General features: G+C 43.4%; 1 protein-coding gene across 1 annotated transcript in view; it reads right to left on the bottom strand.

The window, feature by feature from the left end:
* Positions 1-13089, bottom strand: part of r (carbamoyl-phosphate synthetase 2, aspartate transcarbamylase, and dihydroorotase rudimentary) — a 309516-nt gene that overhangs the window by 119893 nt on the left and 176534 nt on the right. The window contains 6 exon segments of the mRNA XM_068366994.1: positions 9336-9440; positions 10119-10270; positions 10440-10638; positions 12110-12139; positions 12141-12329; positions 12687-12894. Coding sequence (XP_068223095.1) covers positions 9336-9440; positions 10119-10270; positions 10440-10638; positions 12110-12139; positions 12141-12329; positions 12687-12894 — 883 coding nt within the window.

The raw sequence follows: 13089 nt of genomic DNA on the forward strand, positions 1-13089 counted from the left end.
TATATATATATATATATATATATATACATATACTGTACATATATGTGTGTGTGTATATATATATATATATATATATATATATATATATATATATATATATATATATTTATATATATATATATATATATATATATATATATATATATATATATATATATATATATACACACATACATATATATACTGTATACATATATATATATATATATATATATATATATATATATATATATATATATATATATATACATATATATATATATATATATTTTTGGGCTCAAGCCATGGCGTCCTGATGGAAGGTTCCTGTTTGGTAGCTTCCTTGGGTATAAGACTACTAAGATATTCCCAGAGAATTTAACCACAGGTTATCACAGAATTCTAACTTCTGGAGCGAGTATCTCAAAGGTTTCCCTTTAAGACATCGTAATACAACAGGGGACACGCATGTCTGGTCGTGCCACATAGCTATCTCCACCCCGAACAGAGTTAACGCTTCGGTGTGTAAGGGCTGAGAATAGCTGGGAGCCGTTCCACAGCTAATCTCACTCGTGGCTACTACTGATACTCGAGACGTAAACAAACGGACGCCATTGCTCTAATGACGTCACGAGCGTCTTTATCCTTTGTTTAGTAGCTGCCCTACTGAGACGGATTTTCCCTTGTGTGAACTTTATCGTTTTGCATCTTCGCTATGTCGTTACCTTCAGCCTCGCCTTCTTCTGGAAAGTTGAGTACAAGGTTCCAGTATTGTTTAATTAAGCTCTGGCCGTAAAGTAAATATTATTTCGCGAAATAATTGATGTTTTGTGGCAGAGCTGTGCCTCTACCGGACCCGCCATTTTATGGCGTCGTTGTTGTTTTGCATGTCTTATTTAGTTAGCCACAACAACGCTTCCGGCTTTATATACTAATCGAATACATTAGTTTATTTAGTCTTCATAGCTAGGAACTTTTATATCGTGTTAGACGCTTTTTATCGGTCATCGATTGACCTCATACCAGTCGGCTACTATAGCCCCCAGGCCAGGAGCCTATATACAAGTGTTCATGCATGATTTATCAGTGATCCTAGACTAAGTTATGAAGATAGTGGCATTATTATTTTACAATACTTTTGACTAGTGATGCAAATGTTTTCGCCTTCAGGGACCATATAGGGGATAGGCTAGTCAGTGATTCTTTCTAGCCTAACCTAACCTTAGGACCCCTATATGCTTCCTTCATCCCCTGCCTTGGCACTCCCTCTATTTAGCCTTGATCCCTTTTCTGAGTAAAGGGATTTATTGTCTAATAGAGTATTATATCGCCTCTCAGTCCTCCCTAAAGGAATGAACCCCCTTTAGGATTGCGTCTGAGAGTGAGGTTAGGCTAGCCTACCTCTATGGCTAGGATAGTCTACGACTTTCCTGCGATAGCGATACGTCTTCTTCCTTGCCTAGTTCAGGACTTTTAGCCCTGATCTAGGCCGGGTTAGGAAGGTTTCTCTGTTCCATGCTGAAACTGTACTCTTGCACCGTTTTTAGCCGATCAGCCTAATCTTAGGTTAGGGAGTGTCCTCCCTTCCCTTTGTGGCCGCTCTGGTACAGAAACCCTTCCTGGGAAGACCCCTCTCTTCTCCCTCCCCACCTATCTCTTGTATAGCCTAGCCTATGCTTAGGTTAGTTTATACTCATCTGTCCCCTGTCCTACAATTCCTCCTTAGGGTGGAAGAGTAGGGCTACCCGAGCTTCCCTGTGCTGTCCGCTCTGGTACATATACCTTCATAGTGTCCTATAAGGTTAGTTACTAGTGTAGCTCTGCATAGGGGAGTCTCCCCCCCCCCCCCCTCTTGGGTGTTCCCTAGCCCTCCCTTGGGCTACCTGCTCCCGGTCCCTAGTGACCCCTGCTTATGGATGCTAGAGCCTGTCTCTATCATGGGTACACCCCCTCAGGGAGGGGGAGGGATGTCTGGAACCCTGACGGTACTTCCTACATCCCTTCCTCCCTCCCCCTGTCTCTCTTTCTATCCGGGTGCCGGTCTCTTGCCGCCTCTACTGCCGGCAATACCTGCCTCCCTCTTGGTGACTTCCCTACCCTTGCCCCCAGCCCCCCGTGTACCGAGGGACTGCCGGCTGCCGCCGGCTACTACCGGCGGCTCTCCTACTCCTATCTATTCGTCCGCTTGCCGGTCGATCTCCGGAGTGCCGGCATATACTGCCGGCAACCCGATACTACCTGTACCATCCTTACCCCAGTCACCAATCCGGCATCCTCCGGCTGCCGGAGCCGCCGCTCCCTGCCGGCGTGCCGCCGTTGTGCCGGCGGCCGCCATCCTGGTATCTAACTGACTTTGAAAACTGTCTGTTCTAATGCCAGAATCTATGCTGGAGCGAGCTCCGGCGTGCCGGCGGCTGCCGGATGCCCCGGAGGCGTCAAGAATACTTGCACCCCCTCTCTGTAGCTATCATAAGACTAGATAGCCCTACCTTGCAAATAGATAAGCTGCTTTGCTTCTAAGATCAGTACCTAGTACTGCTCTATTAGTGATCATGCTGTCTCTTTGCATTCTTCTATTTCCAGCATGCTATGTGCATCTTAGCGCGGCTGGTTGCCAGAAGCAATTACCCTTAATGAGGCCTTCTGGCTCTTATCTGGGAACCGAATGAATTCGATCCCAACCTTGTCCTTGGCTTTCCATGGAGTTCCAATATAATGGGAATCCTAGGAAACTATATCCAATGATCTAGGTCATTTGGATTATCCCAGGACCAGCCTATGGTAACCAGCCGGGCGAGATGCATGGAGCGTGTCTCCTTTACTGTTTCATTCTCTATGCATCACACCTTCCTTAAGTTAAAATTAATGATTAATATTAACTTAATTTAAGAGCCATTCCTATGGCTCCCCCATACTCATTTTCTCTTTCTTCCACAGGAGGAGCAGATGAAGTGCGATTTCGCCTACTGTGCTGTGAAACGCTCCCAGTTTTACGGACATACGGCGTGCAGGACTCACGCCCCTTGCTCAGACAAGAAAGGGGATTGGAAGTTCTGGAATCCACTGGAATGTACGGTCTGCCAGGCCTACCTAGTTGAGGCCTTCCATAACCCTCCCTCAGCGGAGGTTAGAGACATTGCTCGTGAGAAACTGCGCAAGTGGGTGCGTGGTTTTCAGAGAAATGCTACTGGACCGTACCTGGCCACCGAAGAACTGAGGTCCCTGTTGTTCCCTAAGGCCTCCCCTGACTCAGTGGTTCCAAAGGAAGCAATCCCCACTGTCCAAATTTCAGTGGAACCTGATGTGGTCATGGCTCAGTCCATGCACGAGTGCCGTTTGGATTCCGAGGATGATGAACGGATCTCCGACGTCTCGGAAGACACGGAGAAGACGCTTATGGCTCAAGGAGCCGAAGAGGACGAAGACAAGGTGGAATACACCGAGTCGGAGATTGGAGCTACTCCCTCGTCCATCCCTCTGCCTACTCCTACACCGACGGAATTGTCCCTTCCGTCTACCTCCTCGACCCCGGATCCTTCCTCTTCCACCCAAGAACTGATCCGACTGATTAGAGCTGTCATGGACGACAGACTGAAGGAGAACCAGGAGTCCATCAGGTCTATGATTGGATCCAGAGACACGAAGAAGATCTCGGTCAAGGATCTCCCAGCTTGCTCTCATGCCAACCCGTGGAGGTATGCAGAGCATATGGTTATTGCGACCGGCAGGATCTTTGTTAGCGACAAGATCGGCACGGTCCCGTTGGAAGATGTGGAGTTCTTCCCAAGCTTCGAGGCCTACCCGGACTGTTACGTCCGACTTCGTTCCGAACCTGCCTCGAAGGAGGAGACCGAACCTAAAGAAGAGATAGTGTTCGATCTCGCAAAGGCCCAGGCTATGCTAGCCAACGCATTTAAGAGCAGGGGCTTTACCTGCTCTAAGCTTCCTGCCTTGAGCAAGAAGCATCCTACCTATGTCGCACCTGACACTGCGATTCTTCCATTTTTGGAAAAGGCCTTAGCTGCATGCCTTAAAGCGGCGGAAGAAGGGAAACCCTGCCCTGCACTGGAGGAGTGCAGACCCTTCTCCATCGTGACACCCCCTGACACTAGGCAATGGAAAGATGTCCAACATACTTTCGTCGTGGGTAGGCTCGATCCTGACGTCGCCGGACGTCAGTTTAATGAAGACCTCCCTAAGCTCAACGACCACCTCCTTCGCCGGGAACAAGACACGAAGGAGAGGCTTGCAGCTTCGCTTTCTCATCAAGTCCAACTTGAAGTAATGGCCTGTGACACAGCAGTACCCGATCACTACATGGTACTGGCCAAATCCCACTTACTCACGGTAATGAAGGACTTGTACCATTTCATAAAGGCTCGTAGAGCCTGTCGTGAATTCGTGTTTGTCGGTGCCACCGTGAAACACGAACCCCGGAGGCTGATTTCCTCCAACATCTGGGGAAAGCACCTGTTTCCTTCTGACCTTGTCAAGGAAATAACTGACAGAGCCGCCACGGAGAATAGGAACCTTCTCCACAAGTGGGGCATGTCCAGAAAAAGGAAAACCTCTCAGGACGATGGACCTCAGCCTAAGAGGAAACCTCAGAAGCCGAAACCCCAGCAACGTCAACAACGACGTCAGTTTCCGGGACCCGCTACCTCCCAAGTGGTTGCCCAACCACAACAGACCTTTCAGTTGGTCCCCCAACCGGTGTTGTCACAGTCACCGGTCTTCACCCCTGCCTTTGAGCAGCCATCCACTACCTTTCATGCCAGAGGTAGAGGCTCGTCCAGGGGTGCAAGCAGAGACGCCTCTCGTCGTCCCTCCAGAGGTAGAGGAGGAAAGGGAGCTAGCGGCCGAGGCAACAAGTCCTCGGGACACCAGAAGCAATGAAGTGCTTCCGGTGGGAGGAAGACTCCGCCAATTCCAGGATCGTTGGACCTTCGATCCTTGGGCACACAGCATCATCAAGAACGGTCTAGGCTGGAGTTGGGTGCAAACACCCCCAATCTTCCAGCGGTTCTTTCAACCATCAACCCCCATTCTGGAAGAATATGTTCTAGACCTCTTGAACAAGAAGGTGATAAGGAAGGTAAAGTCCACCAGGTTCCAAGGGAGACTGTTTTGCGTTCCCAAGAAGGACTCAGACAAGCTCAGAGTCATTCTGGACTTATCCCCCCTCAACAAGTTCATAGAGAACAACAAATTCAAGATGCTGACGCTTCAACAAATAAGGACCCTTCTGCCTCAAGGTTCCTACACGGTCTCTATAGACCTGGCGGATGCCTATTGGCACATTCCAATGAACCATCACGCTTCCTCCTACCTAGGATTTCGACTCCAAAGGAAAAGCTACGCCTTCAGGGCCATGCCATTCGGCCTCAATGTGGCCCCTCGGATCTTCACAAAGCTGGCGGATGCCATAGTACAACAGCTCCGCCTAAGAAACGTCCAGGTGATGGCCTACCTCGACGACTGGCTAGTCTGGGCTCCCTCGCCCGAAGAGTGTACAAAGTCTTGCGACGAAGTTACCCAGTACCTAGAACACCTGGGATTCAAGATCAACGAGAAGAAATCTCGCCTCTCTCCGGCTCAGAAGTTTCAGTGGTTGGGAATCCACTGGAATCTTCAGTCACACCGCCTTTCCATCCCCCAGAAGAAAAGGAAGGAAATAGCAGGGTCTGTCAAGCGACTACTGAAATCCAAACGCATTTCAAGACGACAGCAGGAACGAGTTCTAGGCTCTCTACAATTCGCCTCAGTGACAAACCCAGTGCTTCGTGCACAGCTAAAGGATGCCGCGGGAGTCTGGAGACGATCGGCATCCATCGCTCGAAGAGACCTCAAGAGACGGCTTCCAAACAGACTTCGACGCCTCCTAAAGCCGTGGTCGGAAGCAATGGCCCTGAAAAGGTCCATTCCTCTCCAACACCCTCCTCCATCACTCAACATCCACACGGATGCCTCACTGGAGGGCTGGGGAGGTCACTCCCACCTGAAACAAGCTCAAGGGACCTGGTCTCCACTATTCAAGACGTTCCACATAAACATCTTGGAGGCCATGGCGGTCCTTCTTACTCTGAAGAAGCTATCCCCGCCACCCTCGATCCACATCCGTCTAACCCTAGACAACTCGGTGGTAGTTCGTTGTCTCAATCGCCAGGGCTCAAGATCGCCCCAGATAAATCAGGTGCTTCTCCCAATCTTCCGTCTGGCGGAGAAGAAGAAGTGGCACCTGTCTGCAGTTCACCTACAAGGATTCCGCAACGTGACAGCGGATGCTCTATCTCGGACAAACCCGATAGAGTCGGAATGGTCTCTAGACGCAAGATCATTCTCCTTCATCTCCCATCAAGTCCCAGAACTTCAGATAGATCTCTTTGCAACGAGCGACAACAATCAACTTCCTCTGTACGTAGCCCCGTACGAGGACCCCAAAGCAGAAGCGGTGGACGCCATGTCACTGGACTGGAACAGATGGTCGAAGATATACCTGTTCCCTCCCACCAACCTTCTGTTGAAAGTCCTCTCCAAACTGAGAACCTTCAAAGGGACAGCGGCCCTAGTGGCTCCCAAGTGGCCCCGGAGCAACTGGTACCCCCTGGTCCTGGAGCTGCAGCCCAAGCTGATCCCTCTCCCGGGCCCAGTTCTCTCTCAACAAGTACAGAAGTCGACTGTCTTCGCTTCATCATCGAAAATCAAGGACCTTCATCTCATGATTTTCTCTCCCTTGCCGCAAAGAAGAGGTTTGGGATCTCGAAGAAAAGTCTAGACTTCCTAGAGGAATACAAGACCGAATCCACGAGACGGCAATACGAATCATCCTGGAGGAAATGGGTCTCCTTTGTTAAAGCAAAAAATCCTAAAGAAATCACCATTGATTTCTGTATGTCCTTCTTCATTCACCTTCATGGACAAGGATTAGCAGCCAATACGATTTCAACTTGCAAATCGGCTTTGACTAGACCAATTCTATATGCTTTCCAAATTGATCTGTCCAACGACATCTTTAACAAACTGCCGAAAGCATGTGCTCGCCTACGCCCAGCACCCCCTCCGAAACCGATCTCCTGGTCACTAGACAAGGTGCTCCATTTCGCCTCCAACTTGGACAATGATTCATGCCCCCTCAAGGATCTGACTCAGAAAGTTATATTTTTATTTGCTCTCGCCTCGGGAGCTCGAGTCAGCGAAATAGTGGCATTATCAAGAGAAGAGGGACACATCCTGTTTGCTGATTCAGGAGAAGTGACCCTCTCCCCCGATCCGACGTTTCTCGCCAAAAATGAATTACCCACCAAAAGATGGGGCCCTTGGAGAATATGCCCCCTGAAGGAGGATGTCTCTCTATGTCCAGTAGAGAGTCTCAAGGTCTATCTTCGCAGAACTTCAAACTTTGGTGGAGGCCAACTCTTCAAAGGAGAAACATCGGGCAGCGACCTGTCACTGAAACAATTAAGAGCGAAAATCACCTACTTCATTCGCAGAGCGGATCCGAACAGTACACCCGCTGGTCATGATCCTAGAAAAGTGGCATCTTCTCTGAACTTCTTTCAGAGCATGGACTTCGAGAGCCTTAAGAACTTTACGGGCTGGAAGTCCTCGCGAGTTTTCTTTAAACATTATGCGAAACAAGTGCACGAAATCAAACATTTTGTGGTAGCCGCAGGTAGTGTTATGAAACCTGCACCTAACTCTGCGTAGAACAGTGAGTTACTTGGGACTCTAACTCTTCGGGTGCCTATGTTGACCCTCGAGTGATTCATAGTGATGTCTAAAAACACTTAGTGCTTTTATAACTGTTCTTATCCCAGGTGGAATGTCATAGTGTCACACAAGTGCCGCATGCCTTGAGCATGATGTGTTATTTAAAGACTTGCGTTCCTCGAGAACGAGTACCTACTAATCCTGAAATTCCCTTTCAGATTCAAGAGCAAGCCTTTATTTCTATGTACATTATTATTACTGTAAATGAACTTTACTTTTTGCTGTAAATTATTTAATTTCTGCATTGTGAAATAAAATTTCTATTTTATTACTTGTGCGTCTCTTTCAGCTCCTACTTACTATGAAATACATACTGTCATAGTTTTATTTATTCCTCCTTTCTTATGGTCATGAAGAATTTAAGATGTCTATTCTTAAATTATATTCACCTTGTCTCAGTAAGGTTCCTACACGAATACTTACTTCTGATAATCAGGAGATGAACCCTACACACAGTGCCCAACCACCACTGGCCTACTCAGAATGTTCCTATACAAATATCAAACATTCTGCTTCATCTCTAAGCTCTTAAAAGCTCTTCTGTCAAGATGAATAGCCCTTCAATACCACTTTGACGTCGGCATAGCCCATGGGAACTTCCTACCAATGGGGGGCAGGATACTTCGTTCCTATGGTTCTTACCTAAGATTACTTTGCTATTTTTGTCAATGCCTAGGCACTTAACTCTGGGGGAAAATCTACCACGATACATTGATTCTCTGGTACTCTTCCATCAGGACGCCATGGCTTGAGCCCAAAAAACGGATTTTGAGCGAAGCGAAAAATCTATTTTTGGGTGAGATAGCCATGGCGTCCTGATGGACCCTCCCTACTACTTCGTCAGTTTGTTCCCACCCTACACAATTGTATCATGGTGATGGGCAGCAACTGGCGCCAGGATAAAGACGCTCGTGACGTCATTAGAGCAATGGCGTCCGTTTGTTTACGTCTCGAGTATCAGTAGTAGCCACGAGTGAGATTAGCTGTGGAACGGCTCCCAGCTATTCTCAGCCCTTACACACCGAAGCGTTAACTCTGTTCGGGGTGGAGATAGCTATGTGGCACGACCAGACATGCGTGTCCCCTGTTGTATTACGATGTCTTAAAGGGAAACCTTTGAGATACTCGCTCCAGAAGTTAGAATTCTGTGATAACCTGTGGTTAAATTCTCTGGGAATATCTTAGTAGTCTTATACCCAAGGAAGCTACCAAACAGGAACCTTCCATCAGGACGCCATGGCTATCTCACCCAAAAATAGATTTTTCGCTTCGCTCAAAATCCGTATATATATATATATATATATACAGTATATATAGGCTATATATATGTATATGTATATATATATATGTATATGTATATATATATATATTATATATGTATATATATATATATATATATGGTCTATACGCAAAACTTTACATTGAAACCCATTTGTTTGTATTCTGGGTTACTCGCAGACCACGGCTTTACTGTCTCCTTCTGCATTATCATTACTGATATTCACTGACAAGTGGAAGTAAAATAATTCTATAACCCTTGCTGACATCAGATAGTATTGAATACATGATGCATGACAGAAACTTACCTGTATACCATGAGTTGAATAGAAATCAGCGGTACCCAAAGACGCATATAGTTTATACCCCATCTGACTCAAAGTTCTTACAGCTGGCAGGAGTTCATTCTTGTGCTGGAATATTCAAGAAACTATGAGAATGTGATCTATTGATTGAAATATCTACCGAATTAAAATAAAACTTTGTCTATCATATCATCTAAACCTAATTTACCACTGTACCATATAACAAAAAAGCTATATCTAATACTTAAAAAATGATATGACAATTATTACAAAATCTCCAATAATAGATCCAGTCAAACTTATAAAAAGAACATTTATATTTGAATGCATAAATAAATATTTTACACAGGTGTGCAACTTGACCAAGATATTTATAAGTTGGTTTATAAGCCAAATATGTGAAGTTTAGATTAGATTTAAACAAAATGTGCTATTCAAATTGTCATCAACGTTAAGTAGAAAAATCTAGAGCACATGGAGCCTTCCTATTTGATAAAAAGTGGTAAGAGGGACTGAACACAAAATTACCATGACTTGCTATTTTTTAACTATTCACTTGAATATTTTATATATCCTTCAAATTATAAGATGAAGCCCTGTCTCACACACACACACACACACACATATATATGTATATATATATATATATGTATATATATATATATATATACACACATATATATATATATATATATACACACACATATATATATACATATATATATATATATATACAAATATAAATTTGAATAAACAATTTTGAGACCTCTAATCCATCTCTATTACCTTATAGCTCCCAATGGACAACAGTATCGAGCGCTGTGGGATTACAAATCCAGTTGATATCATAGCCTTCAGATATGATTCATAACGATTCTCTCCAAAACAAGCTACCTCACCTGTTGAGGCCATTTCTACACCCAGCATCACATCAGCACCTTTTGCAGGATAATATAATTCATATTAAGGATAAAGTGTAATATTGTACTATATAAATGTTTTACAAAACTAGCACATATTTATATTGATGGTTACACCATGTATACAGAAAACTAGCAATGCCTTTAACCAAATGTAGAAAGAATAAAACTTAATGTGTTAACTTACCAGCAAGTCTTGAAAAACTAAACTGTGGTACTTTCACACCAACTCGTCCACAGCCTCTTAACACATTAACTGGTTCCACTTTTTCACCTACAATCACTTGGGTAGCGCACGCCACAAAGTCATAATCTAGTGTTTTGCTAACAAATGGGAAGGAGCGGGATACTCGAAGGTTAGTTTCTATCACTTTAAGATGATTATCCTGAAATTGAAGTGACCCAGTTACTAAATTGTCAAGTTATGGAGTGTTAAGAAAATAATTTCCTTAATTTTATCTTATTCTTAAATTCGACTTTTGGCTAAATTTTGTTTCGTGGTCATAACCATCATAAAACCCATTAACATTAGTTACTATGGTACAACCTCTCAAAAGAGTTTTGAATGAAACAAATCTATTTATACACAACTAATTTTCTTGAGTACTATCTTCAATAACAAAACTGAAAATACTGTGCAGGTAATCCACTCGAATGTTCAAGTTATTCATGAATGGCAGATACTTATCTCTATGTCACATTGCTTATACTTTATCTAAGAAGAACAAGCTTGTCAACTTTTAAGAAAAATATAAGTTTTCTAATTTCACATACTCTATATCCATATCTCTTAAATCCTGGCTTGAAACCCAAAGCACTTGTCCCAAAGATGGATTCTATGCCTGGTGAGCCAGAACTTACCCCATGCTCTTCAGAACATCAAGGTGAACACAGATGTCTAGCTAGACACAAAACCACTAGTAGTGAGGAGGGATGGAAGTAGGAGGAGACATAGTATGACAAGAGGTATCAAAATAATGCTATTAGCAAAATTCAGTTTGTTTTGATTAATATTATGTCTATTACATTGCAACTACTAGTTTCCTGTCCTGGTACACGTTTCTCTATAAAAAGAAAAACATTGTCCAATTCCAAACTATGATTTAAGAGAAACAAACATGATTAACAGAAGAACAATGACAGTACATGTACATGTGCTATGCTATACAAATTTTCCATTATCAAAATTACATAAAACAATCTCTTATTGTATGCAATTATTTTTCATTGATACAAATTAGCCGACAGTAACATTTTCAAATTTCTTCAAGGTTTTAAAATTCATATCGTATTTAACAAAAGGTACTTGTTCCACACCTATTTATATAGCACTATATATGCCCTAGGCACATTGTGACCCATGGCTTAGGCTTTTGAGGGTTACATGTGGCCTGAAGGTCATGCATTGGAATTCACTGGTATAGAGTATGTGAAGGAAAAACTTTTTTCTGTCATTTACTACATCAAAACCCAGCTTCTTAGATAAAAGCAATGTGACTTCAAGGCAAGATTCATCAAAACAATGTAAAAGAGATCTAATATGCACATATACAAATTGCACAGGCTTTGGCGACTTGGCAGGTAAATCTATGGGCACCAAAATACCCATCCTTAGCTCAAAAGGACAAATTGTGGACATTGAAAATTATCACACATGAGTACAGGGGGGAACTTAGGATCCACAAATAATGTCTCTCTTGCTTTTTTACTCTTTTTACCATAGCCCATATAATAAACAAAGCATTATCAAGATAATGCTTGATTTAAGTTGATTGATTTACTCCACAAATTTCTTTGTTTCCTACGATGCTTCATGAAAGTAAAATAAATTTATTGTGCTGTATTTTGTTGGCTAACCTTGGCAATCAACTGCATATTGAAAGGTCCCATTAACTTCTAGGGCCCTTGCAATTGCAGCACATATGGAGGTAATCTTGGCTAGGGTTTCTGAGTTGAGATCTTGGGGTGGAGTGACCAAAGTTGCATCTCCTGAGTGAACACCGGCATTTTCAACATGCTCACTCACTGCCATACATATTAGTTCGCCATCTGAGGCCACTGCATCCACGTCTATTTCCTATAATAAAGAAAAGATTAATATTTACTTGTCTTATATTAAATGTACTTCTGTTAAATGTAAATAGATTTCAACATCGAATGCAGTACTAGCAATTACTAAATCACGCAGCATGCAAATTTAGCATTTATCAAACACTATGATAATCTGTTCTACATTTCCGTTGATAAAATCCAGAGCACTAAATATATGAGAGAGAGAGAGAGAGAGAGAGAGAGAGAGAGAGAGAGAGAGAGAGTCTATTTCAGTCTACGCTAAAATATCAACAGGGGTAAGATGTACCACAAAACTCAAATAACAGTATATAGATTTGAATCAATATACTACATAAACTCATATGAAGTATTTATAAAATACCTTAGCTTCCAAAATAAACTTGGAAATCACAACTGGATGCTCTTTAGACACAGCAGCAGCTTGATTAAGATAGGTCTCCAAATCTTGATGGGAATGAGCCACATTCATTGCTGCTCCAGACAGCACATAAGATGGTCTGACTAAGCAGGGAAATCCTACCTCTTCACAGAAACTCTGAGCCGACTTCAGGTTGGTTAATTCTTTCCATCTGTTTGAAGGAGACATGTTTGATTAAAAACTAACCCATTACACTGTACGTGCCTATAAATTAGCCTACAATTGGGGAGCCTTTACAAATTCTAGACACTTCTTAACATTTGTGATTCAAAAGGTACTATGTGGTGGCCAGCAGTAGCCTACTATGGATGATCCTGATGGGTCCTCGAGTTACAAAATGCATAGT

This window comes from Palaemon carinicauda, chromosome 44 (genome assembly GCF_036898095.1).
Source record: "Palaemon carinicauda isolate YSFRI2023 chromosome 44, ASM3689809v2, whole genome shotgun sequence".
NCBI classification, from domain to species: Eukaryota; Metazoa; Arthropoda; class Malacostraca; order Decapoda; family Palaemonidae; genus Palaemon; species Palaemon carinicauda.